This window comes from Paramormyrops kingsleyae, chromosome 22 (assembly GCF_048594095.1).
Source record: "Paramormyrops kingsleyae isolate MSU_618 chromosome 22, PKINGS_0.4, whole genome shotgun sequence".
Taxonomy (NCBI): domain Eukaryota; kingdom Metazoa; phylum Chordata; class Actinopteri; order Osteoglossiformes; family Mormyridae; genus Paramormyrops; species Paramormyrops kingsleyae.
The window spans coordinates 920,325-938,404 of record NC_132818.1 but is presented as its reverse complement, the minus strand read 5'-3'; the positions used below and the strand labels follow the sequence as shown (position 1 = coordinate 938,404).

The following is an 18,080-nucleotide window of genomic DNA, read 5'->3' as shown; positions in this document are numbered from 1 at the left end:
TAACACTTGCAAAACTCTTCTCCAAATCATCTTCAATAGTGATTCAGCTTTGACTCATAATCATATTGTTTTGAGTAAATACGAAATGCATCATGTTTTGCCTCATTTATACAAATGCTGGCCAGTGTTTGAGTGCAAAATAAGATATATTTTTTAAAAAAGATAACGGCAAAATATTATATATATAAAAGTATAAATGTCATGACTGATCTCCAACACACATACCCTATAGGTACTGTGGTATAAAATATATGGTTAAATGCATAAACCTGTGTGAAGTTACCTTTAACTCTTGCATGCTGAGCAGAAGATTACTGATCATCATGGAAGACTGGGGTGCAGCCTAAAACAAAGGCAAAATTTCTGCATGCATTTATTTAGGTGTGATGTGACACTAACAGAATTTAAATAGTGTCACAGATGATGGGCACAATCAATGTAATCTATATCCTACCCCCCTGCCCCCATCACCTTACACATTTCAGAAATCATGCATTCCCCTAAATGACCAAGTCTCGAATGACAGCACTTCCTGGACAGTGAGCTCAGCAGACTCACCTGACATATACCAGAGACAGTGACATGGACAGGCTGCCGAGGAGGCTGGGGGGTGGGGGCACATAAGCAGTGTATCATAAGGGGGTTTCTCCCTTTGTTCATTGTCTGATCAGTGTCAAGGGCAACTGCAGAAGACGGATGAGGGTCTTTGTGCTACCTAGCACACCTGTAAGGGCAGCCCTCCATTGAACTTGGCACCACCCCCAACAAATGGTCTCTGGTATACAAGAACTCGAATGGTGCACCAGTGACTCCCAAGTTGCTCTGAAAGTAGCTCCAACGATATCATCTTGCCACCAGCTGACTGGTAGCATCAGCATGGAAACAAATAAATGCTAAAATGCATACAGATTTAATTAGTGACACCGGAACGGCAGCAAGTTCACAGCTGGATGTGCAACCACATGACTTCAAACATCTCTGAGCTCATTCGCGAAGAGCTGGCGCCTGACAAGCACCAGCAAAGCGGATAATTAGCAGCATTACACGTTATGTAATGCAGGTTTCTTGACAAACCTGCCATCTTCACAGCCTGCCCATAAAGAACTAGTTACCGATGGGTGTCATTCTGCGGCAAAAGGCGAGAGTTTCTCACACAAGTTAAGAGCAAGAGCCAACTGGACAGGCTAGTGACTGAAGGATTCCACCCAGAATTTTTTTGTGATTTAAAGTTAAGCAATACTTTGACAATTTTAGTCTTGAAAAAAGCCTTCGCTACAACATGTCTAGCCTTAAAGAACAAACAGTTGACGTGTTCAATGTGTGATGACATTAACAGAAACACTGGAAAAGAGACAAAAAAAAGTCATCCCCTCAAAATATCTCTGCAACAGCAGATCCAATATTTAGGTGGGTAGCTAGAGGACTCAACACACCAGGCAAGGTTAGTACTCTGCTACAATTATTGTTTGTGTGAACTGGGATTCCTAACCTCATTAATGTGGACTTTAGAGTTTGCTCCTAGCAGAGGAGCAACATGGTCCTGAGTGATTTCCTCTCAGGGTCAAGCACAGTTGGAGAAACCAGCAAATGAAGAATAAGGGCCATCACGTGTGTAGGGGAACCTAGTCAAGTGATATTACATCAAAATTAGAGCAACATTTACTGTGAATTTGCTCATATATGCTTTATACTACTTTAATAAAATTTGACAGAGGAACTGAGAACAGAAATCATAATTATTTGGGGACAATAAGTCACAGTAAGTGAGAAGACCGTCACTGCTGACATTGCACCCAAAGCATAGCTGCTTGAGGCTACTACATGCAAAAACAACGTCCACACCTCATAAACTGATCAGATTATCAGATTTGGACAGATCTTGAGGAGGAGGACACATTGCTACGGCTGCTTCTGACATCATCTCTAACGAAGACTCTCAGTAAAAGAGCGAAACCAAAGGCGGACCATCTCAAACTCGACATGAGCTTGAAATGAGCAAATATGAGCAACTTCGAAAATAACGACAAGACAGAAAAGACGTAAAGCATCATTTGATAGACCAGTCCTAAAATACATGTACTCTATTATATCGTCTTGACTGTTTTGCACGACACCTTTAGATATAAAAGTATCAGGCAATAAACGATTCTGATATTGCACAGACACATCAAGACCAAATCAGTGCAAAGCATACCGTCAGCTCAGTGGAACTTTGAGTTGGAAATTTAAATGGGGTAGTAAAAAACAAAAATAAAAAAGGTTACTGACTATGGCATGGAAATAACATGGATACGACTAGAATCATGGAAAAATATGAGATCACATAATGACAAAGAAAAAACTGATACTCCATGCATATCTGGTGCAGAGGAAAAACTATCCAAGTAATGAGAAAATATTTATATTCAACGAAAAGCAAAATAGTTTGCTCCACATTCTCTAGTTTTCTGCTGCAGACCAAAGATACAGAGTTAGGCCAACTGGCATCACTAAATTGTATGTAATGTGTGTGAGACTGTATGACATAGAACCCGTTACCCATCCAGGGTACACTCCTGCTTTGTGCCAGGATGATGGCGTGCCAACTCCCCTCCCCAGTCTGGGCTAAGTGGCTGGAAGATGGATGGATGACAGCAAAGTATTACTTTCATTAAGTTTAATAGCAGTGCTTATGAATTAAAGTCACTAAAATCCATGCAAATCTGATGCTAATGCCACTGGCTGCCTACACAACTTTGCTATTAACATCCGTTTCGGACTAATAATGTAGTTTTAAGTAGAAGCAAGTAAAGGAGCAGAAGATTAAATCAATTTCTAGATATTAGCAGGTTTTTCCTTTTAGTAGAAATCCATTCAAAGACAAAAGGATCACTCACAGTCTAAGTGATGCACAGAAGTGAAAAGGGGCTTCTGCATCAAAATCACAGGCTGACGCAATACACAATCAAAAATTACATATGCAGCAGCTTCTCTTAATTTCTATCCAAAGTATGATGTCAAATTACATTTAAAAATATGGAGCCTGCAGACACAGCCTGAGCAGTTGTAAAACATTCTTCAGAAGATCCAATCAATAAAGAATCGCTTTTCAAGCGTTTTGCACAAACTTTGAATCTAAACTTCAATATGGGGGGGGAGGGGGAAGAGAGACATTAGTTGGAGATTAACTGCTTCACTGGTGACTGTCAGCATAGGTGCAGTTTGATACCAAGGGCTGAAGGTGGCCAAGCAGCACAGCCAATGCAGTTTGAAATAAAGGGAAAAGCACAATTAACTGATGAATAGGCGATTTAAAAGACATTACACATGTCGCTACATCTACACTGTGAACTAAATACAAGGAGGAACCCACTGGTATTGCTCATCATTGATTAATTAGAGCTGAAACTGAACTGGCAAGATGCTTTATGTTAGTGTGGAAACTATCAGAGCTCCAGTGTGACAGGCCCAGGTGCGAGAGATCGGGGTGTTAAACACGTCTGGGCCCCAGTTTGCACACACTTTCCACAGACCTGCAGCTCAGGTGAACCAAACATCCCCATAAGGTTATAAAAACCTATTATTTTGACCTTGTGAGAACATTTTTCCAGTCCACACAAGGGAAATCTCAGTCTTACACAAAAGTGTGACTGCAATCAAAACAGTAAAATAGCCAAAAATCTCGTGTTTTGTTACTTGTGGTTAAGGTTATGGCTGGGTAGGGGTTGTCATTGTTGGGATTTTTTCCCGTTTAAATGCATTGAAATTTTTGTGTGTGTGTGTGTGTGTGTGGGGGGGGGGGGGTTTACCTATCCTTATGGGGACATAACGTCCCCATAACGTGATAAATATCCATTTTTTTCCATTATGGGGACCGGTTTCCTGGTCCCATCCATCCATTGTCCAACCCGCTTATCCTACTGGGTCGCGGGGGGTCCAGAGCCTATCCCGGAAGCAATGGGCACGAGGCAGGGAACAACCCTGGATGGGGGGCCAGCCCATCGCAGAGCACACTCACACACCATTCACTCACACATGCACACCTAAGGGCAATTTAGCAATGCCAATTAGCCTCAGCATGTCTTTGGACTGTGGGGGAAACCGGAGTACCCGGAGGAAACCCCACGACGACACGGGGAGAACATGCAAACTCCACACACATGTGACCCAGGCGGAGACTCGAACCCAGGTCCCAGAGGTGTGAGGCAACAGTGGTAACCACTGCACCACCATGCCGCCCCCGGTTTCCTGGTCCCCATAAGGGAAAACTCTATTTTATAAAAATCGGTGACTGCTATGAAAAAACTAAAAATGCAAAAACTCTTCTATTTTGTTAGGTTACTTATGGTTATGGTTAGGGCAGGGTAGGGGTTAAGGTTGTTATAGTTGGTGTTAGCATTTTTCCCATTGAAATGAATGAGCGGTCCCCATAAGGATATGTTTACCCTACATGTGTGTGCGTGTGTGTGTGTGTCATTCCCTGCCTCGCTCCTGATGGTCCTGCTGAGATCACAATCACCCTAATGAGATGAGCTATTACTTAGGGTGGATGGCTGAATCTCAAAGCCAATACATTTCATCCCAGTCACACTAACACTTTAAGTTAGGTACTGGACAACTTCAGACCTAAAAGTGTTTTGATTATCTCTGAAGGACCTCCATCTTATTTAAGTCCAATATGTCATGGACCAAAGGCTGCAACAAAGCAAGCAGAAACCGTGGAGAAGTTTCAGTTCACGCTTGCCGGGGCTACGCAACAAGGATGGCCTCCTCGAAGGATCAGTACAGGTTACTCAGGAGAACGGGGTCAGGAGGTGCACATAAACAGCGACCCAGAGGGCGAATGGGAATCTCCCATTTCCTGCCGGGTACATGAGGGGCCAGGAAGGGGCACTGTCTGTGCCGTCAGCAGCTGCCAAGTGTGTGATTGGAGATGGCGTGGATGATGCCTTTGGCACTCACTCATCCTTACAGCCCTGCAAAGCTCTCCTGTGAACTTGAGCGGCATCCTCTCACCATTCTCCATAAAGGGAAAGACGGAAAGGAAAAGCCAGTAGCAGCAGCACGGATGTATGGGATGTATGACTCACACGGTCGCCGCTCACGCATTTGCTCAACTGTGAGCCATCTGCTTCCTTCACTATGCCGGCGAGGGAGCCCCCCTTTGCTGGAGTTAACACAGTCAGGTTGTGGTGGGCTTTAGAATACGTTACCTAGCTCCTGTTCACGTCAATATCTTAACTGCAACACAGCGACATACAAATGTGGGCATGGACATAAATTATGGGAGGATGGGGGGGGGGGGGGGGGGGGGGGTTCTACAGATAGTGTGTCAAGGAGCCAAAATTTCATTCTCAGCACATATTACGCATATTGGGACCCACAGGAGGAAAATAAAAATTTAAATCCAATTCTCATCACAAATGTACATTTTAATAAGGATGACAGACTTAAATATCACATCAAAATGACGACAAGTCTCAGTCACGGAACATCCACCTGACCTGTATTTTATATGGGTCACTCAATCGAAACGAAAAACCTTCTCAAAACTGCGGAATGAAATATACTCAAGTAACAATTTCTACAGTTTGAAAAAGACCAATATTCATTTAAGGGATCTTGTTTATGTTGAGTATTGCTGATATTTATTTACACCTTGATATTATAACAAGGTTGCAGTTAAAGGGCTATTGAAATTACCTGCTGGTAATCCGCATCCTCCGGACGAAATTCATTGCTGGTCCGCTCGAACTGGAAGTTGAAGTGCGGGAGCCGGTGGAGGAGGCTGACCCACCAGGGCGGAGAGTAGCTTACCACCGCTGCCATGGTATGGATGCTGAGCTCCGGCTCGGTGGATCGGGACCGAAACCGATGGCGTTAATCCGGATCCAAGAAGTTCAAAAAGTTCAAACGCAATTACTCCAGTTATGTAATCAAGGTGTTTTACTAGTCGGTCAGTACAATAGAATCACATCAGCTGTTTTGGTATTATTTTACGAAACCAGCTTATACTGGTATTATTTTACGAAACACATTCGATGTCAATATAAAACACCGTGTTTATTCTACTGCAAGCTAACCATCTTGCAACGATTTTAAAATCAGCATGGGCTTCTCGAGTCAGACAGCCTACTTTGTATTTAATGGTTCCCTTAAGACGTCTAGTTGATCTAACAGAACCAAAGAAAACAAGAAAAATGACAACGGTTTCTTTTTCTTTCCAAAGGGGATCCTTATACAGTTGTAATTCTCTGCGTCGTCTTTCCCTTTGGGTTTAACCCCAATAATCATCGTATGTCTCCTTCAACGCATATTTTAATTTCCTCCCAGCAAATATTGTGTCGATTCGCCTTTTTTCCCACCCCATAAATTTTCAGCGATAATGTTCAGAGCCTGCTAGTCTAACACTACCACACTGCAGATGGAATTAAAAATGCAATCAGTAGAAATAAAACGAAAAACCGGAATCCCGTGGCTTCGGTTGATGTGCAATGTGATCCACCCTCTAGTCAATTAAATAATCTAGCGAGGCATTTTGAGTCCAGCTCAATTAACTGCGCGTCCTTACAAACGTTTCATCAATATACGATTTGCATTAGTGGGCAATAAAATCCAGAGCCGTACCGGGAACCTTTATGTGTTAGACTTCATCCACGCTTGTATTTATGAAGCTTTCCGAGGCGTGGAGGCGTTTTGATCTTCATCCAGCCATCCCCTATGCCTCGGACTCCACTCAGGCATAGAGGGCTGCACGGTGCCTCTTTGTTGTCAACATCGCCTCTTTCTTCTCCAAAATTTCACCGCTGGTCAGCAGACTATAGGACCTTCGAAAATTCACACCCGGCCCGAAAGCGCTCTCATTTCTCAAAGCGGAGCCTCTTAGTGCAGATCAGCCATAATCCAGAGGAACAATGGAAAGGACGACGGGAACATTATGGGGCAGCCACAGCTTGGTGCTGCACTAGTTCCCCACCTACACAGAGACAGCCACTGAGGAGGAAGCTGATGTAGATAATGTCTGAAGCAAATACTGTGTGGGCACTGACCTCTGGTGGGCAAACGTGGGCTTCGAGCGAGAAAAACGAGGATGTGTGGGAGAAGGAATTACATGCCCCTTGTGTGTTATTCAAAATCCCCCTTTGGGTCTGTTCTTTGGGCCTATATTCTACAGTCTTGAATTAAATTCAAAGATGAAATCTTCCCTAACGAAATGTGAGGAACTATAGGCTGATATTGCGGGGTATACAGGTTTGAGCTTCTGGTCGCGTTTGCTTTAGTGTCACTTTCAGACTGAGTTACATTTATTTTCCCCTAGTACCACAAATCTGCACTGGATAAGTGTTAACGAAAGATGGATGGATGTGTTTCTTGTGTGTCTGTGAGAAAAACTTAAACCACACACTAAGCATAAGTACAAGATATGGGAAACTTTAAGATAGCAATTTAATTAACTGCATATCTTTGAACTTTGGAAGGAAATCAGGGTACCCAGAGGAAATCTGTACAACATAGAAACAGCGTGCACATTCAGCCTCCATAATGAATACCCCTAACCCTGCAGGTGTGTTGCAACAGCGACACCTACTGAACCATTGAACCACACGTTTAAAATCAATTGTAATTGCTACAGTACATGAATGACTTAAAATCAAGCATTAACAAAGCAATTAAATATAAATGAATGTCATGAAAACTTACAGTCAGCCTAATGCATTTGTTCTGCAATTTATATACGTTACAGATGTTATTTAAAACATGCTAGTCATGCAACAATGAATTTTACCACACATTAGTATATAACGCACATTCTCAAAGACCACATAAGGAACATAACGGTTTTGACAGGGAAATCGTACTGCGTGTTATGCTATCTTGTTTTTATATCTGCTTTATCCTGTTTTTTCCTTAGGTTCAAAGGCTTATAATGACCCAGTAATGGAAAGGCACTGTGCAAGATGGGTGGGAAAAAAACTCCATCTTTCCAATTATACTCACAAATCAGCATAATTAAAGCAGTCTTGTTGTCTGAGGTAATCTTAAATTCAAATTCTCCCCATGATAGTTTCCTGGCAAATGATTTATAATCTTTAAGAAGCTGCATTAAAGATAATTAATATTACTTCTTGACATCCTCAAAGTTTTTTTCTAAGTTATAAAATGAATTAAGTAGTATCAAGTTACTCACAGCGTTGCTACACAAATAATTAAAAATACTAAATAATCCATGCATTTTTACATGTTTTAGTTTACCACTACGGTCAGATTAAAGTGACCATTTCAGCCAGTCACCCTTTCCTGGGTTATAGGTGAGAGCACACCCACAATGCAGGGCCAACAAGTGTACTCCCCATATTGAACGGGGAGGATTTATCAGGGAACAGTGCTACCTACCCCTTACTGGCAAATAAAGCACACTAATACTCAGAGTACATAATACTCATGTAGTTATACAGCTTTGGTTCAAAAGGTTAATGAATTTCAATGAAATTCAACTACCTTGCTTTCAAGACAAGCAAACCGTTAAATAGGTCAAGTATAACTTTAACTGATAAATACTGCACTGTTATGCATTATCTTGACCCCACTGGTCAGTCCAAAGAAGCAGCTTGTGGCAGGCAAGGTGTGGTCTCAGAAGGTTGACATGTAGACAGGCAGCCAGACCTGCGAGTTTACAGCACCCACCTTTACCGAGAGGTATTTGGGATGAGGACTCAATTTCCAGGGCAGAATTGACAGGATTGGGCAGGTCAGGTACTAACCCATCGCTGGTCCCATGTGGCTGGTTCCCTGATGAGCAGCATGAACTTTCCCTTTCCACCCCCTCATCTTCTTTCCTTTGCAGGTCCTGGGATCAGCACCTGAAGAGGAGCTTGGGGAGGGGGGATCTCATGCATGCTTGGGGAATTAGCTCAAATGGTATACTGCTCACTCCACATGCAAAAAGTAGCAGGAGGCACAAGAGACAAGAAAGCAAGCAAATACCCCTGAAGGGTCAAGGTTTCTATAGGGAAAAAATTAAGAAGCTACTAGAAAAAGAATCACTCAGGAGACACCAGGCCCTTCAGGCAGTCAACCTCCAATACACATGCACCACCCACATCCACAGCCAGCTTCCCTTTTCTACTTCTTGGCACATTATTCCCAGCTTTAAGTCTTGCAATTATCAGCCACCAACCAGGCCCTCCTTACACTCCTTTTGGCTGCTTGCAAGGAAACCATGGTTACAGTTGACCTGTATGATGTTGATCGCCCCCTGCTGGTGCACAGAACCTTGCCTGATATTGCGACTCACCTTCATCACAACACTAAGGGTTGGTTGTGGGTCTATGCATGTGGCTGAATAATCGTATCACTGTTTGGCCCTTATCTTCAAAAACTGTAGCTGGTTAGAAAGGGAATATAGGATAGCATAAAGCAGACAATACCCCCACCCACTGTGAAGTTTCTGAAAAAAGATGGTGCCGCCACCAAATTCAGCTTCATGGACTATAAGAAAAGAAGCAAATTACAATACACCAATTAAAAATAATCAAATAATAATATCGGTCTTCTATAACCATTTCTTTGGTATAGAGCAGGGGTACCCAATCTTATCCGCCAAGGGCCGGTGTGTATGCGGGTTTTCGCTGCAACTCCCTAATTAGATTACTAATTAGAGGACTGATTGGCTGAAAAAGTCTTCACACCTGGGTTTGAACAGCTGACCTACAGGTTATCCCAAAAACCTGCATACACACCGGCCCTTTGCGGATAAGATTGGGTACCCCTGGTATAGAGTTTATATTCATAAAATAAACCGCCTTGCCTTTAATGCCCCCAGGAGACCATTTCGAACTGTGTCTCCATTTAAGATCAAGTTAGGATTGGATTTTAATGTTAGTCCACCATTACCTATATCACTTATAGAATATTCTATAACGAGGAAGCCCATACTGCTGAAGTACATCCAGGCATCAACATTAAACATAATCATAACCCAATTCACCACCCCATTAAGGAGTGGCTTAGGTTTTATTAGAAGCAACTTGCAGCTGCATCCTTCATTCATCTACAAACCTGAGGGCCAGAGCATCCAGATCACATGTCCAGGTTTTTAAGCATCTCAGAACATCCATCCATCCATTATTCCATCCATTACCTGCCGCTTGTCCGGGGTTCGGGTCGCGGGGGTAGCAGCTTCAGGAGAGACACCCAGACCTCCCTCTCCCCAGCTACCTCTACCAGCTCCTCGGGGAGGACACCGAGGCGTTCCCAGGCCAGCCGAGAGATATAATCCCTCCAGCGAGTCCTGGGTCTGCTCCGGGGCCTCCTTCCTGTAGGACATGCACGGAAAACCTCTCCGGGTAGCCGCCCAGGAGGCATCCGCACAAGATGTCCAAACCACCTCAACTGGCTCCTTTCCACATGAAGAAGCAACGGTTCTACTCTGAGGCCTCCCGGATATTCGAACTTCTCACCCTATCCCTAAGGGAGAGCCCAGACACCCTGCGGAGAAACCTCCTTTCGGCCGCATGTATTCGCGATCTCATTCTTTCGGTCATTACCCATAGCTCATAACCATAGGTGAGGGTAGGGACGAAGATGGACCAATAGATCGAGAGCTTTGCTTTTCGGCTCAGTTCTTTCTTAGCCACGACGGACCGGTTAAGTGCCTGCAAAACTGTAGACGCCGCTTCGATTCGTCTATCCGGCTCCCGATCTTGCCTACCCTCACAAGTGAACAAGACCCCGAGATACTTAAACTCCTCCACTTGAGGCAGTACGTCTTCCCCGACCCGAAGAAGGCAAACCACCCGTTTCCGTCTGAGAACCATGGTCTCGGACTTGGAGGTGCTAATCCTCATCCCTGCTGCTTCCCACTCGGCTGCGAACCGCCCCAGTGCATGCTGGAGATCCCCAGCAGATGAAGCCAACAGGACGACATCGTCTGCAAAAAGCAGCGAGGCAATCCTGAGGCCACCAAACTGGACACCCTCAACACCCTGGCTGCGCCTACAAATCCTGTCCATAAATATTATATACAGGACCGATGACAAAGGGCAGCCCTGGCGGAGCCCAACCCGCACTGGGAACACGTCCGACTTATTACCGGCAATGCGGACCAAGCTTCTGCTCCGTTCATACAGGGACCGAATCGCCCACAACAGCGGACCCTGGACCCCATACTCCCGAAGCACCCCCCACAGAGCACCTCGGGGAACCCGGTCGTAAGCCTTTTCCAAATCCACAAAACACATGTAGACTGGATAGGCAAACTCCCAGGCCCCCTCCAGTACCCTTGCAAGGGTATAAAGCTGCTCCAGTGTTCCACGGCCAGGACGAAAACCGCATTGTTCCTCCTGAATCCGAGATTCGACTATCGATCTCACCCTCCTCTCCAGTACCCCGGAATAGACTTTCCCAGGGAGGCTGAGAAGTGTGATCCCCCTGTAGTTGGAACACACCCTCCGGTCCCCCTTCTTAAATAAGGGGACCACCACCACGGAGCTCTTTAACCACCCTGGCCACCTCAGCCCAGAGAGATGTGCTCTTTTATCCTTATTGTCCTTCTTGGTTTATATATATGGATATTATTTTTTATTATTATTTTTTCAGTATCTCTGTGCCCTCAGATTTCTCAAAGGCAGTGTGCGTAGATGTATCTGAGGCAGGGTTGAGGAGGTCCTCAAAGTATTCCTTCCACCTCCGGGTGATGTCCCCAGGTGAGGTCAACAGCACCCCCCCCCCCCCCACTATAAATAGTAGGAACCAGGAGCTGCTTCCCCCTCCTGATACTCCGGATGGTTTGCCAGAACCTTTTTGAGGCCGACCGAAAGTCACTTTCCATGGCCTCACCGAACTCCTCCCATGCCTGGGTTTTTGCTTCTGCGACCGCCCGAGCTGCGTTCCGCCTGGCCCGCTGGTACCCATCAGCTGCCTCCGGAGACCCCCGGGCTAATAATTCCTGGTAAGCCTCCTTCTTCAGCTTCACGGCCCCCCTCACCTCTGGTGTCCACCATCGGGTACGGGGGTTAACGCCACAACTGGCACCAACCACCCTGCAGCCACAGCTCCGTACAGCCGCTTCCACAATGGAGGTCCGGAACAGTGTCCATTCAGACTCAATGTCCCCAACCTCCCCCGGCATGCAGTTGGAATTCTGCCGGAGGCACGAGTTAAAGCTCCGGCGAACAGGAGCCTCTGCCAGACGTTCCCAGCAGATCCTCACTATGTGCTTGGGCCTACCTGACCGGCTTCCTCCCCCGCCACCTGAGCCAACTCATCACCAGGTGGTGATCAGTTGACAGCTCTGCCCCTCTCTTTACCCGAGTGTCCAAGACGGAAGGCCGCAGATCAGATGATACGATTATGAAATCGATCATCAACCTGTAGCCCCGGGCATGTTCGTACCATGTCCACTTATGGACACCCTTATGCTCGAACATGGTGTTCGTTATGGACAAACCACGCATTGCACAGAAGTCCAATAACAGAACACCACTCGGATTCAGATCAGGGAGGCCGTTCCTCCCAATCACCCCCTTCCAGGTCAAACTGTCATTGCCCACGTGAGCATTGAAGTCCCCCAGCAAAACGATGGAATCCCCCCGCGGCACGCCAAATAGTATACCGCTAAGGGAATCCAAGAAGGCCGGGTACTCTGAACTGACATTTGGAGCATAAGCGCAGATGACAGTCAGAGACCTATCCCCGACCCAAAGGTGCAGGGAAACAGCCCTCTCGTTCGCCGGGGTAAACTCTGTTGTTAATGCCACCAATAGTTGTGGGGCCACCAATAGCCCCACCCTAGCCCGGCGTCGCTCACCCGCCGCAACTCCAGAATAAAAGAGCGCCCAGCCCCTCTCTAGGAGATTGGTTCCAGAACCCAAGCTTGTGTTGAGGTGAGCCCGACTATATCTAGTCCATACCTGTCAACCTCACGCACAAGCTCAGGCTCCTTCCCCACCAGAGAGGTGACATTCCATGTCCCGAAAGCCAGTTTTGTCAGCCGGGGATCGGACCGCCAGAGCCTCCCTTGGCCGCCACCCGATCCACAAAGCACCGAACCCCTGACATTCTCCCTGCGGGTGGTGGGCCCACCTGGGGACAGTTCCGCGTGCCTCTTTCGGGCTGTGCCCGGCCAGGCCCCACGGGCCAAGGCCCGGCCACCAGGCGCTCGCCAACGGGCCCCTCGCCCGGACTAGGGTCACTGGGGCCCCACCCTGGAGCCAGGCCTGGGGGAGGGGCCCGTTTGAAAACAGGACTTTGTTTGAATACTTTTTTATAGGGTTCTTTTGCATCTCAGAACATCTTCATTCAAACCTTCATTCAAAGGGAAGTGCTGCTTTTTACTTCTCAGAGGTGCAGGTTTTGCGTGGTCCTGATTGAAGACGAGCTACAGTTCCTTCAGGAGCAATCTGTGATTTAAGCTTGGGGTGTAGGATCTCAATATCCCACCAAATGCATTGTCTGTAAGATTAACATCATCTGTGTCAGTGGCCCAATCCTCATTTCGAATGGACCAATAGGATACGAGTACCAGGGCAAACAGACAGATTGGCCACGTGCCCCAGAGGCATGGCGAATCCAGAGAGCTTTGAGAGACAGACATATGGTAACTAGAGAAACCAAGGCAGCTGCATAGTGAGGAGCTCAGGGGCTGAAAAGACTAATTTGGGGAATAGCTGGAGAGTCTATCTAGAGGAACAGGCCTGAAATGTTAGGGACAGGCCCAGCCCTGTTGAGCCATTATGTCCTAGAGGCAACAGGACTATTGTCATTATTATCATTCATCTTCTGTACCCGCTTCTCCTATGCAGGGTAGCTGGGGGTCCGGAGCCTGTCCTGGAGGCTACTGGCGCAAGGCAGGGTACAACTCAAGATGGGGCACCAACCCAACACAGGGCACACTCACACACCAGTCACACTTATGGACAATTTTTCTCTCAAACTGTAATTCACCTTAGCATTTTTTTGGACTGTGTGGGGACTGGAGTACCCAGAGGAAATCCCACGGAGAGAACATGCAGACTCCACATATGTAGAACTGGAGCAGAAATTAGAACCCTGGTCCCTGAGGTGTGAGGCAAATGTGCAATAAATTATTATTATTATTATTATTATTGGTGAGTTCTGAGCAGGGAACTGGCTAAATTGTGGCTCCCCTGAGAAAATGTCACCCTGAGCCCCCTGCTTAGGTTGGTGCGTTCTTGATTTTGCCAAGCAGGGAGGATTTTTTGCCCCCCCCCCCCCCCCCCCCCAAAGTGCTGGGCTCCCTTAATTGCTCCGACGCCCCTGGTTCTGAGGGATACACGCTCCCACCTTTCCAACAGCACTTCATCAACTGCAGTACATATTTATCTCCATCTTGTGGAGAAATTTGGGTACTACAATTCTCCAAACTGCAAATAAACTGCAATGTAGCGCTGGAAATGACGATACAGACTAAAACAGAATAGAAATGGAATTTGTTGATTCATATTCATTACGTAGTGCAAGCTGAATCCTTGAGTTCCTTTAAATCAGAGATAAGATTTTAACAACTCTGAGCTATTAGTTAAGTTCTCCCCAAGCGAGCTCGATGGGCCGAATGGCCTCCTCTCGTTTGTATAGTTCTTATATGCTTCAGCGTCAGTATTAACAAATCACTGGCCAAAAAACGTGAGTGAAGGTATATACAGTAGTGGAAGCATATCCTGTTAATGCATATGCTTTCACTTCTCCTAAATGTTATTATAGCTTAACACCGTACGTATTTAAATTAAATCTACACATCAAGTGGGACGCTATGTTGCCAATGTATGTTTATCTGCAGTTAACGTGACCTTTGTTTCTGAAACAAAAAAGATGTTGCCACGATATTTTGCAACGTGGCCTATAAGAAAAGAAACAAATTACAAAGTACCGATTAAAAAAAATAATAATAAAAGATAACTGCAAGCAGTGACAATCGGGTCCAAAGCAAATGGACAGAAGCAATGAATAGGAATGAAGTGAATGACATAAACTTAAAAGTTTACTAATTATTGTAAATGAAGTACAGACTGTAATTGATGGCCAATGCATTTAAATAGTCAGAAAATATGACATGCTAAAATTATATGATGATATCTAACCTTTAAACATTACTGTAGAAATGTTCATCAATGTTTGATAAAAGGAAAAGGGAAGATGAGAAACAGAAGGGAAATGAGGTGACTAGCTGTTGGTAGAAATATTGCAATTGCTGCAGTGTACACAGGCTGAAGTAACATTGAAGTTTGATAGATTTCTAAAAGTCAAATGGCAGCAATATGTAAGCAGATTAATAATATGGTCAAGGGTGAAGGGAAAGGTGATTAATATTTAAATATTTAAATAAACAATAAGGAGATGTCAGCTGCATTAACCAAGGTTGTGGTTAGACATATTAGGACAGTGGCTAAATTGGAAATGAAGTACAGATTGTAACTGATGGCCAATGCATTTAAATAGTCAGAATGTTGCAAATGCTACTATGATAAGATGATACTTGACATTTTAACATTACCGTAGAAATGTTGATTAAGGTACGATAAAGGGAAGATGGTAGATGAGAAACAGAAGGGAAACGTGGTGACTAGCTGTTCAAAGAAATTGCAGTTGCTGCAGTGTACACAGCCTGAAGTATCACTGAACTTTGATACATTTCTAAAAGTGAAATGGCAGGAAAATGAAAGTAAATGAATATGTGATTAATCTCTGAAGGTTTGATGAAAAATAAAGAAATTTCAGCTGCATTAACTATGAGTTTTAGACATATTTTGACAGTGGCAGTAGCGCCCCCGTTTAACCGAATGTCACCAAAGTTGGATGGTCTATTCGTAGTCCAGTGCTATAGAAGTGACTCAAATTTTATGAGAATTTGATGAAGTATAAATGAGATTTAGCAGACTAAATGAATTTGGTATGGAAATAGTGTGGCCAGCAGGTGGAGTTAGCACTATATTTGATAAATGGTAGCATGCAGTCCCTGGAGTGGCAGTTTGACTACTGCCATTAGCAGAAGCAGCCTTAGTAAACCAATATATTATATAATATAGAACCCTTTGGTGAAGTGCCTCAGCCCAAAAGAATGTGTGGTTTGTGTCAGATGGTCTAAGTAGATGGTAGAAATAGGCACCTACATACCTAATATTTTAAGTCTGGATCATACAAGTTAAGCTTACTTTATAGTACCTCAGTGAACACATGCTGTCTTGTATATTTAAAACAACAGTGGCTTACTCCATTTGTAAAGTATTCTTCTAGACATGAGAAGCCCTGACAGAATTGAATGGCATTATAGAAATAGAGGATGAACTGCACCTGCTGGCTAGTCTATAAAAAAAAATCCAAAAAATTGCAATATAAATAGAGCACCATCTCCACCTACTGGCCAATTTAATACAAAAAATAGAAAAATCTGCAATATATACTGCCTGGCTTATAAATAAAATCTGATAATTTTCTATAAGTCAAATAGCAGAAAAATGAAAGGAGCTTAAAAATATGGACTGAGGTGAAGGGAAAGTTAATTCTTTGAAAGTATTATGAAGGATATTTCAGCTGAATTAGCCAAGGTAGGTATTACACATAATATGACAGTGGCTGTACCGCTCCAGATTGACTGATCGCCACCAAACTTGGAAGATCTGTCTGTAGTCCAGTCATACAGAAGTGAATCAAATTTTGTAAGAATCGGATGAAGCATGCCTGAGATTTAGCTGTTTGAATTAAATGGGAATGGAAATGTTGTGGCCAGCAGGTGGAGTCAGCGCTCCATTTTAGAAATGATATTAAATGCTTTCTGACCTTCTCATTTGTAAATGAAGTCTGATAATGTTGTATAAGGAAAATTGGTGAAAAATGAAAGGAACTTAAAAATATGGACTAAGGTGTAGGGAAAGGTAAAAATTCTTTGAATGATTTATGAGAAAGAAGGACATTTCAGCTGAATTTGCTAAGGTGGGTCTTAGACATATATGGACAGTAGCTGTAGCGCCCCCATTTGACCGATCGGCACCAAATTTGCAGGGTCTGTCTGAGGTGCAGTGCTACATTAGTGGGTCAAATTTGGTGATGATTAGATGAAGTATGCCTCTGATTTAGCTGTTTGATTGAAATGATCATGGAAATGCTGTAGGTTCAGTGTGGCTGGTGGCTATACTGTACAGGCAAGTGAAGTTATCCTTATAAATTAGACATAAGGGCAGTGTCCTGATTGATCTACTACCAGAATGACCTAATTGGGCTGGACATTGCAGCAGTTATAGCAATATGTAATTTATTAAGTTTTTAAATATCACAAGGGAATGGAAATGACTATCATTAGGCATTGCATATATCTTGATTTGGAATGACACACAGAACTTGCAGGACAAATGATTTTTATAATTAATATGTGACTGGAACAGAAATAAGAACAATGTAAGTTGAACTGATTTTCCAGGTTTATACAGACATGTTATATTGCTGTAGCGCCCCCGTTTGACCGATCGGCACATAATTTGGAGGGCCCTTCCCCAGTAATGTCCTACATTTTATGTTTAAGTTTGGTGATGATTGGTTGAGGCACGCCTAAGATATAGCTGTCTGATTGAAATGGGTGTGGCACCAGTATGGTTCGCGTGTGGCTGGTGGCCGTACCTCATGGAAAGTTTATGATTTTTTTAATAATTTTATATATGGACTGTCTCCTGATTTAAATGATACCAGATTTGTGTAGGTTTGGTGAAAATCCTAGGAGGCTAACGAAATGTCTTGTTTTCAGACCAATATGAATTATGCAAAAATGCTAAGGTGCAGAAGCAAGTTATACATGTTGTTTGATTTGGCATGTCGTACTGAATTGAACTGGCAGTAAATGTTGATTGTAGGCTTCACCATTCTCGAGAAATAGGCAGAAACGCAAAAGTTGTCACTGTAGCGCCCCCATCTGGCCAAGTGAGGTGTCCTTTACAGGGTAGGCAGAGGGTGAGAGCACAAATGTATCACCCAAATTTGATTTAGATTGGTCATTGATAAGCCTGTCAAATGGCTGCTTGATTTTGATTGGACGATGGCGGCCACTCTTTAAGGATGAATTACTGCCATTGTATGTGACTGACCACAGGCTGTGT

The 18,080-nt window shown here is 44.2% G+C and overlaps 1 protein-coding gene across 1 annotated transcript in view; it reads right to left on the bottom strand.

Moving 5' to 3' along the window:
• Positions 1-6,972, bottom strand: part of ttyh3a (tweety family member 3a) — a 59,633-nt gene extending 52,661 nt beyond the window's left edge. Inside the window, exon 1 of the mRNA XM_072704835.1 lies at positions 5,683-6,972. Coding sequence (XP_072560936.1) covers positions 5,683-5,808 — 126 coding nt within the window. The 5' untranslated portion in view covers positions 5,809-6,972. The remainder of the gene's footprint in view (positions 1-5,682) is intronic.
• Between the last annotated feature and the right edge of the window lie 11,108 nt (positions 6,973-18,080).